Source organism: Rana temporaria, chromosome 3 (genome assembly GCF_905171775.1).
Source record: "Rana temporaria chromosome 3, aRanTem1.1, whole genome shotgun sequence".
Lineage (NCBI taxonomy): Eukaryota > Metazoa > Chordata > Amphibia > Anura > Ranidae > Rana > Rana temporaria.
The window spans coordinates 140,447,819-140,470,443 of NC_053491.1; the positions used below are offsets into that span (position 1 = coordinate 140,447,819).

Sequence of the window (22,625 nt, forward strand, 5' to 3'; positions counted from 1 at the left end):
ATGCTCAGAATCAAGTCGACGCATGCTTGGAAGCATTGAACTTTGTTTTATTCAGCACGTCGTGTGTTTGACGTCACCGCGTTCTGACCCGATCGGTTTTTAGAACGATGGTGTGTACGCACATCAGACCATCAGGCTACTTCAGCGGTGAACCGATGAAAACGGTCCATCGGACCATTCTCATCGGTTTGGTCCGACTGTGTGTACAAGGCCTAAGGTTCTCTAAAAAACCTCAGAGGGCTTCACAGAACAACTGTATTTATACTGAGATTAAATTACACACAGATGAACTCTATTTACTAATTAGGTGACTTCTGAAGGCAATTGGTTCCACTAGATTTTAGTCAGGGTTATCAGAGTAAAGGGGGCTAAATATAAATGCACGCCACACTTTTCAGATATTTATTTGTAAAAAAAATGTAAAACCATTTATCATTTTCCTTCCACTTCATAATTATGTGCCACTTTGTGTTGGTCTATCACATAAAATCCCAATAAAATTAACTTACCTTTTTGTTTTTCAAAATGACAAAATGTGGAAAATGCCAAGGTGTACGAATACTTTTTCAAGGCACTGTATAAAACATATGAGTAAAAGTAATCCGAGTAGCTATACAGCCACTAGATTACTTTTACAGGCGTCTCACATTTGACTGAGGATGCAACAGGTGGCACCCAATTCCAGGCACACAGCAAGAGGTACTGATGTTATTCCTCCCACTGTGTGACATCAGAAACCAGAAATGACGAGGATTTTGTCACTTCTGGTTTCAGTTTTATGTAAACAAGGAATTACCGACTTGTGAAAGCATCAGATCAAACCAATCTCGTTTTGATCTGAAGCTTTGGCAGCCACAGGAGAAGTCTGGGGTTTATTTGCCCACATATCTTTCCATAAAGAGGACCTCTCCTGGACCATGCTATCACAAGGGATGTTGTTCATCCCTTGTGATAGTAATAAAGTTGATAAAAAAAAACATTTAAAGGTACAGTGTTAAAAAATATAATAAAATAAATAATAATAAAGTGTCCCCGCCCCCACATGTTCACTTGCAAAGGCAATAGTAAGCATCGGTCCCACCTGCATATGTAAATGATGATCACACCACATGCGAGGTATCTCTGCTAGTGTCAGAGGGACAGCAATAATTCTAGTGCCAGACCTCCTGTGTAAGTCTAAACTGGTAACCTGTAAAGGCTTTTAAAGCATCACCTCTGGAGATTTGTTTGTTGCCTTTCCGCAGGTGTGCGCAATTGTACAGTGTTTGTACACTGTTTGGTATGTATTTACTCGGCATAACATCATCTTATATATATTTTAACAAACAATCAGGTATTATATTGTATTTTTGAGCATTAAAATTAATTAAAGTGTATTATTTTCTTTATTGTGTTCGAAAAACCGCTGTGAAAATATTGTGTGACATAAAAATATGCAATACCCACCATATTTTTGTGTAGGGCCTCAACTTAAATAATTTCTATGTTGCTTCCTAGTAATAAAAAAAAAGTTCTGAATTTTACATGTAGGAGAGGAATATCAGAACTGGCCCGGACTGGAAGTGGTTAGTCTTTTATCTTTCCTCCCTTCCTTATTTTGGAATGTAAGCACTGTGAACTTAATAGTTTGTTATTTTCCAAGTTGCACCTTTATTGTTTTCAGACTGTCTAGTGAATACATTTGCATTTCTTGGCTGGTTGACGAATGCTGATTTACCGCAGCCTAGTGTGAAATCACATATATAATAAAACAATGGTGGAAGTTTTGTATACTACAATCTTCAAGCATAATTCCCGCAAACACTGAAATACATTATTGTTTAATTATCTCTGTGTTTTTTTATTTATCACTTCTCTGTCCATACTTATCCCACAATCTCCCTTCTGCTCATCCTATTACCATCATGTTCTGATTTATACAGAATGCAGCAGATGTGTTGTTTTCCCAAAAGTCATATCTCAAACAACTTATATGTTCCACTTCCCAGATCTCAAGAGCACTTTATAAGGAACATGTAATCAAAATGACAACCATTATGGTAAGCCAGATAATGAACAAATAACTGACCTTTTGTTGTACCTAACAAAAGCCCTGCCCAAGAATGGCTATGGTAACTGTTCCACACACCTATAACAAAGGGACGTGGCCAAACACCATTACCAGGATATATTTTTTTCTTTTTACGTTCAGTATTAATTATTTTTAGTAACCAACGTTTAAAAAAGTCAGTTTTGCTGCGTTTACATGCCGCGTTTGCATTTTTTTTTTTTTAAACAAAATGTGGCTAAACGCGAGTTACCGCGCTTTCACACGATTACAAGCTGTTACAGGCGTTTGACGCTTCCAAAAAATGCTTATACACTCAACTGCCTGGAATCGAGTAGAAACGACCCTGTGTACATGTACTGATAAGATAACAAAGGAGAGTTCAGGGGTAGCTGAAAAAAACACCCAACTGCTCCTAAATGTCCTTTTACCAGCAGTGTACATGAAGCCTTAGATTATGTACTGTTTTTTCAGTTAGGTAGATAATATATACATTGGGCCAAATCCTCAAAGATCCTGCCTAACTTATCTTTTCCCATTTAAGTTACACTGCCTTAAAATTTCTACCTAAGTGCCCGATCCACAAAGCACTTACCTAGAAATTTCAGGCCGTGTAACTTAAATTCTCCCGGCGCAAGGCGGTCCTCTTCTCCAGGGGGCGATGACAATTTAAATGAGGCGCGCTCCCGCGCCGGCCGTACTGCGCATGCTCGTGACGTCATTTTCCCGATGGGCAGCGCGCAAAATTACTTTGTCGGGCTTTGTGGATTGCGACGGGACAATAAAGTTGCGTCGGGTAAAAAAAAAGTTACGCGCCGAAAAAAAAAATTCAAAATTTAAAAAAAATCGCGGCGATCAAAAAAAAGGTCTGGTTTTACAAGGTGTTACTAGTTTACACTTTGTAAAAGCAGAACTAATTTTACGTATGCAAACGTAAACTTACGCAGAAAACACAAAGCTGAAAAGCTTTGTGGATCTCCGTAAGTCCTCATTTGCATACGCAAAGCGGCATTTCAATGCGAAATGCCCCCAGCGGCGGATGCGGTACTGCATCCTAAGATCTGACAGTGTAAGTGTCTTACAGATGTCAGATCTTCTGCCTATCTTTGGAAAACTGCTTCTGAGGATCAGTTCCAAAGATAGGCACAGGGATACGCAGGCTGAACAGCAGTTCCGCCTGCGTATCCCTTTTGAGGATTTGGCCCATTATTTCCAAAAATAGTGTTGCACCATCACATAAACCATAAATTCATAAATAGTGCATAAATCCTAATATTCTCAAATTAGAGTCCAGTAAAAAATTCTAACTCAGTCCAATGTGAATACAAATTGTTCACAACAAATGTGCACCAGCTACCTTATACAAATAAAGCAGCTTACCAAACATTTAGACCCCACATCTCAAGAGTAGGGATGAGCCGACCATACCTGGGTTCGGTTCGCACCAGAACGTTCGAACAGACCGACCGTTCGCGCGAACATTTAGAACCCCATTGAAGTCTATGGGACTCGAACGTTCAAATTCAAAAGTGCTAATTTTAAAGCCCAATATGCAAGTTATTGTTGGAAAATGTCTTTGAGAACCCGGGCCCCAGGGAACATGTATCAATGGAAAAAAAAGTTGTAAAAACTGTATTTTTTTCTTGAGCAGCGATTTTAATTCCTTTAAATATGGTACCTGCTGGGTGTCTATAGTAGTGGCACGTGTTTAGAAATGTCCCTGCACAACATGAGATTATTCTCAGAAAAAGTATTTTAATACTGCTTGTGGCTTTAATTTAATGTTTGGTCCCTGCAATATGGATAAAAATCATTGAAAAAAATAGCATGAGTTTCCCCGCCACCACTCCCCCCAAGTCATTACAAGACCCAGTGCCGATCCTGACCTCCCTGGGGCCCTAAGCAAAATGACATGGCACATTAAAAATGAGAATCGGGGGGGTGCTGACGACAGTGACATGTAACATTAAAGAAAGTTGAGAAGCGGGGTGAGGGGGTGTTCTGCTGTCGGAAATGACTCAGCCAGCGAGTTTAGAAGCGGGGTGAGGGGGCGAAAATGACTTCTCACCAGGCAGGGCCTCTAGTAATTTGGGGGGCCCTTTGCAGCTTTGCGGGGCCCTAAGCAGCTTGCATTGTGAGCCTATAGCGAGGATCGGCCCTGACAAGACCGTTTGGCCCTATATACTTTGAACAGCCGTATACAGGCGGTGCAAACAAGACAAGGACTTTCTTAAGTAGAATCTTATATATATATATATATATATATATATATATATATATATATATATATATATATTAGGGCTGGGGAAATTAAAGATTAATTCCTCGATTAATCTTTAATCGATCAAAATTCTTTTGATCGATTAAAATTCTTGATGTCACCGGACAGTCTGGACAGTGAGACTTACCCTGCTGGATGCGAGCAAATTGCACCCATTGGATTAAGGTACCTTTGCATCTGTGGAGCAGGAGGATGCATCAGGTTCCATCAGGGGAAGGGGGCAAAAATAATCATCGTTTTCCTGTCCTAAGCAGTTTTTTGCAGACAATTCTTTGTGTATCGGCAACATCTGTTCCGTGCGAAAGACTGTTCAGTTCTTCAGGGTATATTGTCAATAAAATGCGATCATGTCTGCTTCCAGAAAATGTAAACACTCTGGTATGTCTGCGTGACTGGCTAAAGTGATGCCTACTTGCCTACTATAAAGTGACTTAAGTCAATATACTAGATACGTTTTATAATTAAAGTTAAACTAACTTTCTATGTTTTTCTTAAAGTTTAATAAGAAAAAATTACTTAAGTCAGTGCTACAATTTGAATGTAAAACGTATTTGTGTGAACTGTGAAGTTAAGTCATGGATTGTGGAAACTAACTAGTGACGGGTGATAGTATATAGTGTATACCACATTTACCACTGACTAATGCAGAGTTGCAATGCAAGGAGATCAGCTAAAAGTAGTTGGATCTGTGCGTTATAATTAATAGAAATTAGTCGATTAATCGATTAAAAAAAATTGATTAATCGAACACGAAAATTGTAATCAATAACAGCCCTAATATATATATATATATTCTTTGCTTTTTTTTAACATTGTGCTCTTTTCTCTTCAAAGGCGGGGGCACACTGTTGTTTGATGGACTGCCTAACTCTACGACCATTCGGGAAAACACCCCTGCTGGCACCCGGGTGTATTCATTCTCAGTCAATTCTACAGTGGGCTTATTTGTAACTCCTGAAATAATAAACTCTAGTCCTCTCACTACAGCCTTTAGAGTTGATTCCAGTCCCCCTCTATATTATGTAAGTATTCCTGTGTAGCAGTTTTTTTTCTCTTTAACTAAAGCATAATGAGCTGATATTATTTATTCAATCATTTAAGCCATTGCTGATCCCCTTATAGGTTCTATAGGGCCCTAGACACATAGATGATGTTTAACCTTTACATGTAAAAGCTAATACAAACTAGATGAGCTTAACACATGTTTTAAAAGTATTTGCCAGAAATTGCAATACTTATCGAGAAGCTCCTGAAACAAGAGTGTAGCTACATTCAAAGCAGATCATCTGCAGTTCAATGGGACTTGGGGAGGGAAGGGTGGAGGGGGGTATAGGTGTGTCATGGTAAGGTGATTAACATTACTGACTGCTGAGATTCAGTAATCGGAAAATGATATTAAAGCCGGGTACACACTACAGTTTTTTTGGGTTGCACGGTCGGAGACACTGTACTAATGATCTCTCCCGCTTAGCTGTTGTGTTCTGACAGGGGGATACCCCCGCCGCCAGAACACTCCGATCTGCCTTTGGCTGAGAGCGCTGATTGGAAGTCGGACGACTGCTGGTTTTCCAGCATGCACGTCTGACAGAAGTTGGCTGAATGGCTGGTTTCTTTTGGACAGGCCGACATACACATGGGCCGAATGTCGGCCTGAATGTCGGCCGATGTCTCCTGACATTCTGCCTATGTGTTCCCGGGTTAAAGGTCACACGATTTTGTCTGTGCAATCATTAAAGTAGTATGTAAGGCAAAAAATAAGCTTCTCTTTACTCCCTTGTGGTCTGCTAAATGTAATTAAAAGCAGTGGCGGCTGGTGGACTTTTCTTTTGGGAGGAGGCAAACAACCACCTCAGACAGCCTGCGGCGCGGCACTAGCACCCACCCCTGGCGGGCTGTGGTGGGGTGCTTGCAGCGGCTCCGGTGTCCTCTCCTCCAGCTTCTCCTCTATCTTCCGCTAAAGCGCCAGGCATCCAATAGGATAGCCTGATGCCTTGACCATCGGGAAACAGGTCTCACAAACTGCCACCTGATTGGGAGGGAGGAGCTTTAGTGTGAAAATAGTGAAAATTCATTCACTATCGTCACAGAACTGGGTGGGCTTGAAGCAAAGTGCTCTGCTCCCCGAGCCCACCCTCTGGCTCTAATCACGTGCTTCAAAAACAAAATACACCCCCATTGGAATCCATAGTCCAGTGCCCTGATATGTAGATCAGGGGGCCGGATGCATGGATAGAGGGGGGGGGCAGCGGCCTTGCACCCACTATGAGCGGGCCGCCGCTGATTGAAAGGGTTTTGTTATATCTGTTCAATAAGTGCAAAAAATACCTGTTGATTTGATCAGAAACCTTGTGAGCTGATAACTCCAAGTGCTCTTGGTCTGTGCACAAAGAAAGGTTATGTAGATGTAGAGGAGGGAGGAGATGAGGAGAGGTCTGTGTTCTTTGTAATCCAGCAGAAAATAAGCAGGCATGGCTGACACCATGTGCTTTGGAATTTAGAGCTGTGTTGTCATATCAAAGAGGAAGGTAGTAACATACTGTATTTCTGGCACATCAACAGTATTTTTTTTTTACTTGTATTGTGTTGGACCCAATGCTGATTCTGGGAGCTGGCCCTTTAAGTGACCCGTGAGGCCAGTACATGTGGTACAGTGATTCACAGTGACTGACATCATTGTGACATTTTACTACTGTGTTCTGGTTGTCAGTTGTCGACCATGAGCTGTGGGTGACAACTTGGTTAAAGTTCTGGAGGCACCAATGAAGCACTCACCACAAGAACACAGTGACACATATACAGTATGTGCTAACGCCCACCTGCCCTGCCGCTGTATATACAGTGGGCCAGATTCATGTACATTCGCGGCGGTGTAACGTATCGTCTTTACGTTACAACGCCGCAAGTTTTCAGCGCAAGTGCCTGATTCACCAAGCACTTGCGTGTAAACTTACGGCGGTGTAACGTAAAGCCGTCCGGTGCAAGCCCGCCTAATTCAAATGGGGCGTGTACCATTTAAATTAGGCGCGTTCCCGCGCCGAACGTTCTGCGCATGCTCCGTGTGAAAATTTCCCGACGTGCATTGCGTGAAATTACGGCGCCCCGACGTGTTTTTTGAACGGCGACGTGCGTAACGTACTTTCGTATTCCCGGACGTCTTACGCCAAAAAAATTGAAATTCGACGCGGGAACGACGGCCATACTTTAACATGGCTGTTCTAAAGTTAAGCCATGAAAAAGCATGACTAACTTTGCGACGGGAAAAACCGACTAGCGACGACGTAACGAACGCGCGTACCTTCGTGGATCGCCGTAAAAGCTAATTTGCATACCCGACGCTGGAAAACGACGCAAACTCCACCCAGCGGCGGCCGAAGTATTGCATCCTAAGATCCGAAGGCGTACGAAGCCGTACACCTGTCGGATCTTAGCCAAAAGCCGTCGTATCTTTTTTGTGAATTACAAATAAAGATGCGACGCGGCAAATTTGAAAATACGCCGGAGTATCAGTAGATACTCCGGCGTATTTCCCCTGTGAATCTGGCCCAGTATGCCTATTCGTGTCGTAAAGGGGTTGATGTTTTTATCATCCTGACTTTACTATAAATGTACTCACATATCTGGAACAAGTATGTAGTCATTAAAGTCTGAAAAGAGTAAACTGACATGGGTACGTCTATCATTGACCCATTATGCACTGGTGCCATAATAATGATGAACCGACATCTAGAAGGTTTTACCCCCATCATGACCAGGGATTTTTTTTGCTATTCAGCACTGTGCTACATTAAAGGAGTTGTAAAGGAAAAAAATGTTTTGCCTAAAATTAATGTCTGCAAGGTAGACAGACAGAATAGTGTAATGATTCTGTTAAAAAACGAGTAAATACCTATTAACCACTTAAGGACCGGACCAATATGCTGCCTAAAGACCCAAGGTGTTTTTACAGTTCGGGACTGCGTCGCTTTAACAGACAATTGCGCGGTCGTGCGACGTGGCTCCCAAACAAAATTGGCGTCCTTTTTTCCCCACAAATAGAGCTTTCTTTTGGTGGTATTTGATCACATCTGCAGTTTTTAGTTTTTGCGCTATAAACAAAAATAGAGCGACAATTTAGAAAAAAATGCAATATTTTTTACTTTTTGCTATAATAAATATCCCCCACAAACATATATACATTTTTTTTCCTCAGTTTAGGCCAATACTTATTCTTCTACCTATTTTTGGTAAAAAAAAATCGCAATAATCGTTTATCGGTTGGTTTGCGCAAAATTTATAGCGTTTACAAAATAGGGGATAGTTTTATTGCATTTTTTTTTTTTTTTATTTTTTTTACTACTAATGGCGGCGATCAGCGATTTTTTTCGTGCCTGCGACATTATGGCGGACACTTCGGACAATTTTGACACATTTTTGGGACCATTGTCATTTTCACAGCAAAAAATGCATTTAAATTGCATTGTTTATTGTGAAAATGACAGTTGCAGTTTGGGAGTTAAACACAGGGGGCGCTGTAACATTTAGGGTTCACTGTGTGTGTGTTTACAACTGTAGGGGGGTGTGGCTGTAGGACTGACATCATCGATCGAGTCTCCCTAATAAAAGGGATCACTTGATCGATGCGCCGCCATAGTGAAGCACGGGGAAGCCGTGTTTACATACGGCTCTCCCCGTTCTTCAGCTCCGGGGAGCGATCGCGTTGGGGCGGCTATGAACGAATAGCCGCGCCGTCGTCCTGGATCGCTCCCCGAGGCTTACCGACCGCCGCATGTACCGGGGGGGTCCCGATCGGACCCCCGACCCACGTCAAGCAGAGCACGTACAGGTACGTACATGTGCCTGTCCGTGCCATTCTGCTGACGTATATGTACATGAGGAGGTCGGCAAGTGGTTAAATTCCTTCAATATCACCTCCGGTGTTCTAGTTTCTGTTCTCTCATTCACTTCCTGGTTTGCGGCACTCGTTCATGTAAGAACTACATTTCCCAGTATGAATTGCGGCACACCCAGTAATTCACACCTCCTTGAAGTCTCTAACACGTAGAGAGCGTCCTTCCGCACAGATGTAGTTCCCAGGAGGGGGTGAGCACGTTACTGACCACCGCAGTAAAGCCTCCCATCATGGTGGTGAGTAATAATCAGACAAGCAGGAAGTGAACAGAACAGAGAAGAAATAGAGCAACTTCTGAGCAAAACCGAACAATGAGGAAGTGAAAAGAGGAATGTCTGCAGATAAAGGATGCTTATTATGAAAGAATTTTTTTTCCTTTACAACCCCTTTAACTGGCAATTTCTCACTCCTGCAACACTGTATGCAAATTAAATTTTTATAATTTTTTCTTACAAATAGAGCTTTCTTTTGGTGTTATTTAATCACTGCTGGGTTTTTTATTTTTTGCTTTATAAATAAAAAAAAAATACAGAAAAAAATTGAAAAATAACATGTTTTTCTTATTTTCTGTTATTAAATTTTGCAAACAAATTATTTTTCTTTGTAAATTTAGGCCAACATGTAGTCTGCTACATTTCTTTGGTATAAATAACCCAAATCAGTGTATATTATTTAGTCTATGTGAAAGTTATAGATGCCTCAAGAAATGTACAAATACCCCCCAAATGACCCCTTTTTGTAAGGTAGACAGTCCAAGTTATTTAGTAAGAGACATGGCCAGTTTTTTGAAGCTGTAATTTTTTGTCACAATTTTTTTGAAAATTAAGAAATGAAATCATTTTTTTTTTTTTTTTTACATACTGTCACCAGTGCAGTACAGCATCATTGTATGACTGGTGTGGCGGTGATCAGGGATACTGATGGGTGACAGTTTGTTTTATTACTTTTTTATTTTATTCTTTAAGATTTAAGAATTCATCAGAGTAGTTCAGTGTCACCATAGGAACTCTCTGCTACTCTGCGAGGGGAGGTATGATTAGGGATCTTTTTAACCACTTGCCGACCAGCCACCATCATTGTACAGGGGCAGGTCTGCTCGTTCCCACGAATCGCTGAAACCGCGTGTCGGCTCCTTTAAGAACCATAGCAGGCACGCTGCCCTCTGCATGGGGTGGAACCTGATGTGCCTGGCCGGCGGCCGCAATGTCTTCTGGCCATCTGCGATCGCGGCCACTAGAGCTAGAACGGGGATTTGTGTATGTAAACACTCCCCACATGTTAACCCCTTCCCTCACAGTGACATTTACACAATAATCAGTGCATTTTTATAGTACTGATCGCTGTATAAATGTCAAAGTTCCCAAAACTGTGTTCGATCTGTCCGCCGCAATGTTGCAGTCCTGCTAAAAATCGAACATCGCCACCATTACTAGTAATGACTAAAAATCACGTATTTTGTATACGCTATAACTCTTGCGCAAACCAATCAATATACGCTTATTGCAATTTTTTTTTACCAAAAATGTGTAGAAGAATACATATTGGTCTACAGATGAAGAAATTCGTTTTTTGGGGGAATATTTATTATAGCAAAAAGTAAAACAATTTGTTTTTTTCCCCAAAATTATCACTCTTTTTTTGTTTATAGTGCAAAAAATAAAAACCACAGAGATTATCAAATACCACCAAAATAAAGCTCTATTTGTGGGAAAAAAAGGATGTAAATTTTGTTTTGGTACAGTGTCGCATGACCGTGTAATTGTCAGTTAAACTGACGCAGTGCTGTATCGCAAAAAATGGCCTGGTCATTAAGGGGAAAAATCTTTCGAGGCTGACATGGTTAACATTATTATTTCTTATAACAGTAATGATCACTGTTATAAGCAATAGTTTTAGCTGTCATGTATAGCTTGAATTCATGCTTACTATTGTGATCTGTGATTGGCTACAGCTAATCACATGGTACAGGGTGCAGTGATTGGTCCAGGTACCAAGTGATAGCTGTGGGCCAATCACAGCATCACAATAGTACACAAAACAGCCATGAATGGAAGCCTCGTTTACATTGTTATCATGTGGGCACTATGACCAATCATAGTGAGCAGACAGGTACCATGGTGTTCGCTATTATGCATGTGCTAGACTATGTACGGGTATGTCGCCTAGCCTGTAGCTGCCGCTCATCCACAGTAAATGTACTATGGTTGGGTGGAAAGCGGTTAAACAAGACAGCTATTACAACTTTCATAATTCTACCCTCATAGTTTCTCTTTAAAACACCCTTTAGCTCCAGCCCAGGTATGTTTAAAACAGATCCTAAAGCCTCCTACTGCTAAAAAATATGGTATTCCTTATAACTGTATATGTATAATACATTTAATGAAGCTAATCAGTATATTACATCCTTTGTTAACTCATAAGACTTGTTTTTATATTTCTTCATACTGTATATTTATATTCTTAGGAATGTCATATTTGTTCAGCATTACAAAAATACAGTGTTGTATGGTATTAACACCAGCTGCAAATTCATAAATGCTTTAAAATGAATGTTATATTGCTATATGTGTACATGTGCTGTGATGGTATGAGCATGCTCTCAATCTATTGCAGGTCGTCGTAACTGGCAATCCAGTCCTTGATTTTGAAACAATGCCTAATAGTTTTGAGTTACAAATATATATGGAAGACTCATCAGGAACAACTCAACTACAAATTTTAACTGTGCAGCTCACCAATGTCAACGAGCCTCCCGTGTTCCTGGGCAACCTGGCAAATCAAGGTGTGTATCAGCTTTAGCACTCATTCATGTCATAAAGCATGCGGTTCACTGCCATGTGATTTCACATAAAAAGTCTAATTTAGTTGACCTAAATGCAACCATACAGGGCAGGGTATTAAAAAACGCAGCATTTTTAATTCTTATGTAGCGCCCCCTTACTTTCAGTATGGGCACTACGCTAAAGTTAGTGGGGAATGGGAGAGTTATTTTGCTCCCATTCACAATTTGCTAAAATTGGGACTTCTGTCACTCCAGAAACGTCCACTGGGTCAGTCTGTGCTCCAGGGATGCAATACCATCCCTGGCCAGCAGTTGGCACCAGAGGGGTTCTGGCAGGGCATGCTGGGGGAGGGTATATCTGTGACAGGTGTGATGTGCTAGGCAAGTTTCGCAGGGTCCCGGTTCCTGGTGCGGCATCCACCGTTAGGGTGCGCGCATCCATGGACCCACGCCAGCGGGGCCCACCAGGCCAGAATTGCAGTCTACAGAAACCCTCATCGGGAGGTAAAAAGGGACTCCAGTGACTTACTGGGTCCCCGGTTCTATTGAGAGGATCCCAGGCTGGGTGCCGTTCGATTGGGGGGTCGGCTTGAGGGGAAACCGGAGGCAGGTTGCCCAACAGGGCTTGAACGAACCAATCAGGGATCTGGTGACCGGAATGTTGACAGGTACGTTTGGCTGTCATCCGGTGACCTATGCTAAAACCTAGCTCACCTAAAGTAATTGGCCTGTAGCAGAGGCCCTAGAGCCAGGTCTGTGAGAGAGATCTGTTCCTCCCAGCAAATCCTAAGTGACACTTCGGCTGCCAGGCTTGTGAGAGGGGTCTGTCCGGGGGCACTTTACCCACTCCGACTAGAGTGGCGACGAATAATAATTTGGTACTCTATTGAGCCAAGACTGCTCAATCAATATCCATGCCTGACACTGAAAGGTTCTCCCTTTTCTTCAGCAACCTGCTCTTCCCATTTAATGTTGATGTTGGCCGTGTTTGGCCTGGAATAAAGCATTGGAAAACCGTGAATGGGGCTGGACGCCATTTACGTTCACGTCAAAAACAATGACGTCCTTGCGACGTCATTTAGCGCAATGCACGTCGGGAAATTTTAGGGACGGCGCATGCGCAGTTCATTCAGCGCGGGGACGCACTTCATTTAAATGAAACATGCCCCCTACCCGCCGCATTTGAATTCCGCGCCCTTACTCCGCGAGAGATACACTACGCCGCCGTAACTTACGGCGCAAATTAGTTGTGGATTTAAAACAAAGCCAAGTAAATCTTAGATACGCTGCGCCGGTGCAGATCTTTGTGGATCTGCCCCTTAGTCTATAAATAAGATGGACTCTCACCTAAGATGAAAGACTTTTATGATATTTAGTTTTATACAAAACGCTGCAGCACAGAGCATTTGTGAAAATTAGAATATGCTCCTTTTGAAATCATTGCAATGAGTGATCAGTGAAGCCTCAAGAAACCTATATGCATTGTACTTATCAATGCATATTAAACATTGTATTTTTCTACCCATTAAATTAGAACAAGATGATTCTGAGCAACTTTATAAAGCCTGACATTGGTTTTAGGATACTGGTGGTGATTTTCAGCAGCACAGTAGTCTGATATAAAAAAAAGCCCTTTATTGTAGCAAAATGTTTCTGTATGGCAGTGCATTGTATAAATCAATAAATGCGTGACCAGAACATTTGATTATTTACAGTATAAAAAAGGTACAAAGCTATCATTTCCGGAATCTATGTTAATTTATATTTAGCGTATAATTCTTCTTTTTTTTTCTTGTAGTTGTGACAGTTTACATCGTAGAAGGATCACCTATAGGGCCAATATATCGGGTTTTGGCATCTGACCCTGAAGATTTAAATCCTCTGCAGGCAAGTGTCTGTGTGTTCACAATATGATGACACAGAGTAATCATTTCCTTTACCTAGGAAGTGGAAAATAAATAACAAAACATTCTTTTGAAGTTATAAGTGGAATTGAACACATTGTAAATTAAAAACAAAATGTACAGATAAGTACATACTAAAAATTATCTATAGGAACCATGTTATGAACCATGAAACCATGAAATATAAGGGAAAAATGCTGCTATCTATTATCCAAACATTCAATTTTGCATTCCTTAATTAGTAAGTGACATTTGCATTATCTCAATGTCCTGTGTTTTTTTTTTTTTTTTACAGACTAGGCTTTGCCAACGAATACCCTAATTAGAGTGGAACTCACTTTGGGAAAGGGCTTCAACCCTGGTCAGGTTTTCATTGCTGCCCTTGTGACCATTGGGGAGATGTTAGAATACTTCCTGTCCTACAGACACAAAGAAATGACATTAAAGCTGGTCATACACTAGTGGTAATTTTGTCCAACGTTTTTTTTTTTTTTTTTTGGAACATTAATTTGATTTTCTAATGGTTAGTGGGGTCAAAAAGTCAAAGGAGACAGATAATACATTTTTCTCAACTGAGCAAAATTCTAACTTTGAATGTGTTTTTTGTTCAGGAAAAATGAATCGTACATATTGTTTAATATGTCTGGGATGCCATTGAAATATCAGCTCTAAATTACATTTTAAAGGCTTTCAAATAAAATTGATTGATTCAATGATGACAAGAAAGGACGTTCTTGCTAGAATTTTCCTACAAACATTGGTATGAAATTCTACTAATGTATGACCAGCCTAAATCTGCCCAAAGTCAGGGAAATGCCACCTTTAACAGTTGTCAACAAAGCAGGCATTCCCATTTGGAGATTTCCCCTTCCCCTCTCTGTAATTGTTGCTTGTCTAGACCAGCCTTTTGCAACCAAGATGCCCAAGCACCCTGGGGTGCCTTCAGGTTTTTTCAGGGGTACCTTAGCAAAATGCCTAAAAATTGCCCAAAAATTGTACACAAGCCAGCAAATGGACAAAGCCTGTGTTTTAGTTACACAAAGCCACATGTTTTCATTGTGCACCATTACAAACTTACAGCTACCAGTGTCCTAACAACCAATGACATCATTGGTTGATAAGGAGGGTTTTAGGTGCCTGCATAGCTTCCTATATTGCCCCTCCCCTGTTCCTCTTCATCAACAATGGTGTCACATTTGCTGAGTGATGGAGAAAACTGAGGTAGAAGAGAAACGCTGAAATACTAGTCAGTACCAGTGTGCAAAGGTGTATTTGGAAGAAGTCGTCTCTTGTAATGTTGAGTGCCCTACAGTGGGGATCGAAAGTTTGGGCACCCCAGGTAAAAATTTGTATTAATGTGCATAACGAAGCCAAGGAAAGATGGAAAAATCTCCAAAAGGCATCAAATTACAGATTAGACATTCTTATAACATGTCAAAAAAAGTTAGGCAAGGTACCCAAAAAGTTTGGGTACCCTGCAGAATTTATAGCATGCACTGCCCCCTTTGCAAAGCTGAGACCTGCCAGTGTCATGGATTGTTCTCAATCATCGTCTGGGAAGACCAGGTGATGTCAATCTTAAAGGTTTTAAATGCCCAGACTCATCTGACCTTGCCCCAGCAATCAGCACCATGGGTTCTTCTAAGCAGTTGTCTAGAAAACTGAAACTGAAAATAGTTGACGCTCACAACGCTGGCGAAGGCTATAAGAAGATAGCAAAGCGTTTTCAGATGTCAATATCCTCTGTTCGGAATGTAATTAAGAAATGGCAGTCATCAGGAACAATGGAAGTTAAAGCGAGATCTGGAAGACCAAGAAAAATATCAGACAGAACAGCTCGCAGGATTGTGAGAAAAGCAATTCCAAACCCACGTTTGACTGCACGATTCCTCCAGAAAGATCTGGCAAACACTGGAGTTGTGGTACACTATTCCACTATAAAGAGATTTTTGTACAAATATGGTCTTCATGGAAGAGTCATCAGAAGAAAACCTCTTCTATGTCCTCACCACAAAAATCAGCGTTTGAACTTTGCAAATGAACATATAGACAAGCCTGATGCATTTTGGAAACAAGTTCTGTGGACCGATGAGGTTAAAATATAACTTTTTGGCCGGAATGAGCAAAGGTACATTTGGAGAAGAAAGGGCACAGAATTTAATGAAAAGAACCTCTGTCCAACTGTTAAGCATGGGGGTGGATCAATCATGCTTTGGGGTTGTATTGCAGCCAGTGGCAGAGGGAACATTTCACGAGTAGAAGGAAAAATGGATTCAATAACATTTCAGCAAATTTTAGATGGTAACTTGATGCCATCTGTGAAAAAGCTGAAGTTAAAGAGGATGGCTTCTACAAATGGATAATGATCCTAAACACACCTCAAAATCCATGGGGGATTACATCAAGAGGCGTAAACTGAAGGTTTTGCCATGGCCTTCACAATCTCCTGACCTCAACATAATTGAAAATCTATGGATAGACCTTAAAAGAGCAGTGCGTGACAGACAGCCCAGAAATCTCAAAGAACTGGAAGACTTTTGTAAGTAAGAATGGGCAAAGATACCTCAAACAAGAATTGAAAGACTCTTGGCTGGCTACAAAAAGCGTTTACAAGCTGTGATACTTGCCAAAAGGGGCAGTACAAGATATTAACTCTGCAGGGTGCCCAAACTTTTGCAGACGCCATTTTTTTGTTTTCTGTAATTTTGAAAGTGTAAATGATGGAAATAAAATCTAACTTTTTTTGACATATTATAAGAATGTCTAATCTGTAATTTGATGCCTTTTGGAGATTTTTCCATCTTTCCTTGGCTTCGTTATGCACATTAATACAAATTTTTACCTGGGGTGCCCAAACTTTCGATCCCCACTGTATGTGTGTGGATGTTGCTGTGTTATGTAAAACTATTTGTTTTCCTTTTTAAATTTTAGAATGGGGTGTCTCCAGATTGTAAACACTTTTAAAGGGTGCCTTGACTGAAAAAAGGTTGAGAAAAAGCTTACTTTTGATAAACCAAGTAATATCCATTTTTGTATAACAAAAATGGGAAAAGAACACGTGGGTGTACGTATTATCAGCAGGCAAATTCCATTGCCTGTATTATACTGTATTTGCACCCATTCACTCTGCACACTGAGGAAATTATTGACATCCATGATGGAAGCAGAGGACCAGTGCTGGTGAATGTAAATAAGGAATGAGGAATGAGCTGGGGTGAGGTGACACAAACCCCATGAAAGCAATGGATAAATCATATAAAATAAACAATTTGCCCTCTTCAGAAGGAGGCTGTACAGAAAAGAATCAATTCTGGTTTAGTAGCATTTGTCATATTATAAAAATAGTGAATTTTATTTGGACTTGGATTGCCTATTAAAGAATGTATCACAGATATCGGCAAATTCAATCCAATCTGGCAAATCTGCTTTATAATTTTAGTGGATAACCTGACAGTTGAATGTTTGGTGTATGAGCGTTGAATAATCTTTGAATTAATAATATGCTGTTTTTTACATTTGCCATGTGGTTAAAAATGCGAAGTATTTACAATAACCCAGGTCATAAATGACTGTTAATGGCTGACTTTACCAATGACAATAAAAATTATTAACTTGAAATATTTTGCAGTTGTCGCTGGCTCCTGCTTCTGCCCCATTTACTGTACCATCTACTGCCCCGGGAGACATTCGGTCTACAAAAGTATTTGATTACGAGACTGACCCACACAGGTAAACTTCCAGAATTCATTTGTTTAAAAATATAGAGGTTCAACCTACATTCACACCTGAGCAGAGCTTATTCCAAGTGATTTTGAAACTTTTTTTTTAGGTTAGATTCATACTGTTGCGATCAGATTTTCATCCAATTTTCAGTTTAAATTATGTAGTGCAAATTGCATGTGACTTGGATGTGGTTTGCATATTCTATGGGGATAAAATCTCATTGGAAGCACACCAAAGTAGTACAGGAACCTTTTCCAAAATCATGCTGTGCTGAGTTGCATTGATGTGAATGGGCACCATTGAAAAAAAAAAAACATTGAAAACTATGTGATTTTCATTGTCATGCAATTTCCAAGTCGCATCTGAGCTAGTAATAATGGGAACGGAGCCACGTACACATGAAGCCGAAGCAACGTACACACGCCGGAGCCGCGTACACACGATCGGAATTTCCGATGAAAAAAGTCCGATGGACTTTTTTTCATCGGAAATTCCAATCGTGTGTGGGCCCCATCAGACTTTTTTCCGTAGGTGTTTAGAAATAGAAAAAAAAAACAATAGGAAATTCCTATTGTCTGTGTGCAACTCTGACGGAGAAAAAACCCATGTATGCTCAGAATCAAGTCAACGCATGCTCGGAAGCATTGAACTTCAATTTCTCGGCTCGTCGTAGTGTTTTACGTCACAGCGTTTTGGACGGTCGGAATTTTGTCTGCAAGACAGCTTGAACATAATTCTGACAAAAAATTCCATCGGATTTTAGGCCATCGGAAATTCCGATGGTGTATATGGGGCATTCGTGTTTTATGAGTATTTTACAAGCATCTTACAAGCTTTGTTCAAGTGTTTTTCCATTTGTGTAAAGGTTTGGGCGGTTATTTTCTGAACTGGGCAAAGAAAAAAAATCTATAGGAGAAGAGCATCTTTTCAGGTGAAATTCATGTATGCCGCGTGTACAGGCACATGCGCTGAAGTCTATGGCTGGAAAATGCCTGAATATGCTAAAAAATAAATAAAAAATTTAGCCAAGGGCAGTGATGGCGAACCTTGGCACCCCAGATGTTTTGGAGCTACATTTCCCGTGGTTCTCAAGTGCACTGCAGAGTGCACGAGCATCATGGGAAATGTAGTTCCAAAACATCTGGGGTGCCAAGGTTCGCCATCACTGGCCAAGGGCATAGAGCAAAAGGTGGCTGTACAAATGTGAACAGGGATAATTTGAAAGAATGGGATTCTGCATGTTTAGGCTGCATTCACACCTGAACGTAGCGTTTTTTTACCGCGATTTGCCGCGACAAAACACGGCGCTTTTACCGCAATTTTTAACAGGTCTAGGGTCACCAATGTAAAACGCCCAAACGTCCAAATTCGAGCGTCAAAAAATGGTCCAGAACTTGTTTGGGCTTCAGGCGTTCGGCGTCAGGCGTTTTGTAGTGGAGATGTGAACCATCTCCATAGAGAATAATGTATTTTTTCCCCTCTAGCGTTTTGGGGCGTCGCGCTTCAGGCGACAAAACGCTCAGGTGTGAATGCAGCCTAAGTGTAGTCAGGTGTAGGGAAACAAGCGGAGTGTGAACAGGGGCTCATGGAAAATGTTATTATGAACACAAATAAACACTTTTTTTCTTTTAAACAGTTATACTTTGACTGTGACAGTGACGGACTCAGGAGGATTGTCTGTAAACGGGAGTGTAATAGTCTATATAACGAACATCAACGATGAAACACCATACTTCACTATGTATGTACCTTGGAAAAAAATGACACAGAGCAGATTTTTATAACAGAAAATTGTATTGTGGGATAGATATAATAAGAGACATCAACAGTAGTATCTGTTGGGACACACTTTGTGAGAAAGTCAGGGTTTTGTGAGAAATGGCAGCCTAAATATTTCTCTTAGTACTTAGAAAAAAGCCACTAAGCATGCTACATATACAGACTGTACCTGGAATCTGTAAAAAGTGTCTAAGACACTCTTTAGAATTCCAGTGCGCCTCCACATGACAAATGTTGATGTGGGCAACAGAATCTGGGACACACACTTGTGTGGAGGCGCACTAAGAGTGGAGTGTCCATACGCACACTCCCATCTCAGTACAGCAGCTTTCCTTCAACGCCGCTGCAGCTGTCACAAAGCGCAGTGGTGGGACAGTTCTGTTACTAGATGGGTGGGGCCTGATATGGATTCACAGACACAAATTTCCTACTAGGTCCACTCCCTTTGTTATTGACAGCTGACAGTGTACAGATCTTTAGCCAATAGACAGCCTGCTATAGGTTAAATAATACACCCACTGCCTGTTGTCAAATAAAAGGTGTGTGCGGACCTGTTGGGGAACTAAAATCTCAGATTCTACATTAGGCTCCACCTACTGCATCATCATTGGTTGTTAGGAGACTGTGAGGCCAACAGTGCCCTTAACAACCAGTGACAGGGAGGGAGTAGCAGCAGCAAATATGCTGCTCCGCTACACTACATATAGGGATAGGCACTTTGCCTGTCTCTCTATGCCAATTAAGTAGGAACTCCAGTCAAAATGTAAAAATTAAAAGAAAAACATGTAGCAGTTATGTATATTGTTAATTAGAGTTATTTTAAACTATTCTGGGTTTACAAGTGAAAGTGTTATTCATGCAGCTCTGCGTTATAGTGACAAGGCAGCCATGTGTAGTAAGGACAGGTGAAGCCAGTGGGCGGTCTCTTCCTGGAACAAATAAAATAAAGTGATCTTGCGCTGTATTGTGTAGTCACTATAAACACTGAAATACCTCAAAAGAGGTGTGCAAATGTCCAAAAATAGAATAAGTGCAAGAAATGTGCACAAACTTGGCTAAATAAAATATATAAATATATAAAGAGATAAACTAATGTCCCACAACATCAATGGATATTGGAAAAATTCTTCCGATAGATATCAAAGCGAGTGGATGAATCAAAATCTTATAGAAAGTGCTTGGTATCCAAAGACTTGTCTCTCAGAACTCTCACTTCCTTAGATATAAAGACTTGCATTGATAAGATGGTTCAACATCAAGCAAAGTAATCCCCCAGCATCCTCTTAAGGTCTCTCCAGCTCTAATATAGCTATAGCTGCTGGCTTTCACCAATCCGGCAAGCCGCGGTTCCTTCCACTAATGTGTCCTAATATGCTCCAATTTACAGGATATAAGGGTGGGGAAGGAGAGAAAGGAGGCTTCCAATAGCGTAGTACGTTAAATAATCAAAGTTATATTTAATTAGTACTAAATGGGTGGATTTGTACATAAAAACATTAAAAACAAGCAAAATACAAAGATCGCATCGTTTCCGTCACCTTCTTACGTCACTTCTGGTTTACGTAATTCTCTAGCCACTCCCTACGCGTTGCGTCACACCTCGTGACTTCTTCAGGGGCTGAAGAAGTCACAAGGTGTGACGTAATGCGTAGGGAGTGGCTAGAGGCTGACGCAAACCGGAAGTGACGTAAGAAGGTGCTGGAAACGCTGCGATCTTTGTATTTTGCTTGTTTTTCATGTTTTTCATGTAAGAGTCCACCCATTTAGTACTTAATAAATATTACTTTGATTATTTAACGTACTACACTATTGGAAGCCTCCTTTTCTCTCCTTCCCCACCCTTATATCCTGTACATTGGAGCATATTAGGACACATTCGTGGAAGGAACCGCAGCTTGCAGGATTGGTGAAAGCCAGCAGCTGTAGCTATATTAGAGCTGGAGAGACCTTAAGAGGATGCTGGGGGATTACTTTGCTTAATGTTCAACCATCTTATCAATGCAAGTTTTTACATCTAAGGAGGTGAGAGTTCTGAGAGACTAGTCTTTGGATACCAAGCACTTTCTATAAGATTTTGATTCATCCACTCGCTTTGATATTTATCGGAAGAATTTTTCCAATGTCCATTGATGTTGTGGGGCATTAGTTTATCTCTTTATAAATGTTATTTAGCCAAGTTTGTGCACATTTCTTGCACTTATTTTATTTTTGGACATTTGCACACCTCTTTGGAGGTATTTCAGTGTTTATAGTGACTACAAAATATAGTACAAGAGCACTTTATTTTATTTATTCCTATTTTTTGTGAACACTACTAGGTTTTGCTGCTTTTTGTTATTTATCACTAAATCTGTATATTTTCATATTTTATATGTACTCACAGTAGCAGGAAGGACACATTCACATTTTCCCGCTCCCATGCTATGCTCCCGTGAGCTGCCCCTCCACTCCCTGCACTGACTGCCGCTACATATAGTGCCAAAAAACAGTCCTTAAAGCGGAGTTCCACCCAAAAGTAGAACTTCCGCTTAATCCACTCCTCACCCCCTTACATGCCACATTTGGCATGTAATTTTCTTTGGGCGGGAGTGGGGGCTTCAGGAGGAGTGGGACTTTGTGTCCTCCTTTCGCCCAGGGACCCCTAAGGCGATACGTCATATCGCCTTTTGGCGGCCCCTCCCTGTAGGCGATCGCCTGGGACACGTGACAGGTCCCAAACAATCGCCTGTCCAATCAGGTAGCGCAGCGCCGCTCGTGCATGCGCAGTGAGTGCCTGGCCGTGAAGCCGAAAGCTGTCACGGCCGGGTGCCCACAGTTAGGATAGAGGCGCCGGCGGAAGGGGGGGGAGCGTGGGGCGCGGCGCTGGACGGTGGAGCAGGTAAGTGTATGTTTAATAAAAGTCAGCAGCTATGCTTTTTGTAGATGCTGACTTTTAAACATCAAAAAAGGCTGGAACTTTTTAAACCTTTTAAATTCCACCGTGTTTAATGTGTTTTACTCATTTAAAGGTATGGTAACAGTTTTGTAAATGGGAAAAGGATTTAATTGTTTGATGTTTTTATTTATTTCAGAACAAATACATCATTTTCCATTCCCGAAGAACAGAGTCCAGGAACTATCCTTACCACTATAACAGCAGTGGACCCAGATGCTGCTGGATTTGTTAATACACTATACTACAGCATCACTACACCAAACCAGTATTTCTCCATCAATGAGCG

General features: G+C 41.0%; 1 protein-coding gene across 1 annotated transcript in view; it reads left to right on the plus strand.

Moving 5' to 3' along the window:
- Positions 1-22,625, plus strand: part of CDHR3 (cadherin related family member 3) — an 81,913-nt gene that overhangs the window by 15,456 nt on the left and 43,832 nt on the right. The window contains exons 2-7 of the mRNA XM_040343524.1: positions 5,163-5,350; positions 11,830-11,998; positions 13,797-13,885; positions 17,531-17,631; positions 19,262-19,366; positions 22,476-22,624. Coding sequence (XP_040199458.1) covers positions 5,163-5,350; positions 11,830-11,998; positions 13,797-13,885; positions 17,531-17,631; positions 19,262-19,366; positions 22,476-22,624 — 801 coding nt within the window. The remainder of the gene's footprint in view (positions 1-5,162; positions 5,351-11,829; positions 11,999-13,796; positions 13,886-17,530; positions 17,632-19,261; positions 19,367-22,475; position 22,625) is intronic.